Below are 403 nucleotides of genomic sequence, written 5' to 3'. Positions count from 1 at the left end.
GCGCCGGGCCCCCTCACGCCCCGCTCCGCCTCAGCAGGGGCGGGGGAAGCGGCAGCCACCCCCTCGGAGAGCAAGCAGCCCCGAACCCCAAGTACTCACCATATTGACTTCCGAGACCATATCTATACTGGCAATGTCTATGTTCATGCCAACAGCCACTGGGGGACCTGCAAACCAACAAGATGGTCCGCAATGTGATCGCGAAGAACTTAACTCGTTCTTAGCAGAGTTAGCAGGGCGAACACGCAGCGCACATACGAAACGACGTTTAAACACCACCAGAAAGTGAAGAGGGAGGCATGAAGTGTTCCCCCCCCGTTTGCCCTCCCCAGCGGGGTCCCAGCGCGGCCGCGGGGCCCGGGCCGAGGCGGTGCTTTATGTAACAGCGCACACGTGCGGCACC

At 61.5% G+C, this 403-nt stretch overlaps 1 protein-coding gene across 3 annotated transcripts in view; it reads right to left on the bottom strand.

Annotated features, from left to right (window-relative positions):
* Window positions 1-403, bottom strand: part of GABRB2 (gamma-aminobutyric acid type A receptor beta2 subunit) — a 140,318-nt gene that overhangs the window by 136,388 nt on the left and 3,527 nt on the right. For all 3 annotated transcript variants that reach the window (XM_031055166.1, XM_031055165.1, XM_005418669.2), the window contains one exon: window positions 100-167. In XM_031055166.1, the coding sequence (XP_030911026.1) occupies window positions 100-167 (68 nt within the window). The remainder of the gene's footprint in view (window positions 1-99; window positions 168-403) is intronic.

The sequence above is a fragment of the Geospiza fortis genome, unplaced genomic scaffold, assembly GCF_000277835.1.
Source record: "Geospiza fortis unplaced genomic scaffold, GeoFor_1.0 scaffold55, whole genome shotgun sequence".
Taxonomy (NCBI): Eukaryota; Metazoa; Chordata; class Aves; order Passeriformes; family Thraupidae; genus Geospiza; species Geospiza fortis.
This window is presented reverse-complemented; position numbering and strand designations above follow the sequence as displayed.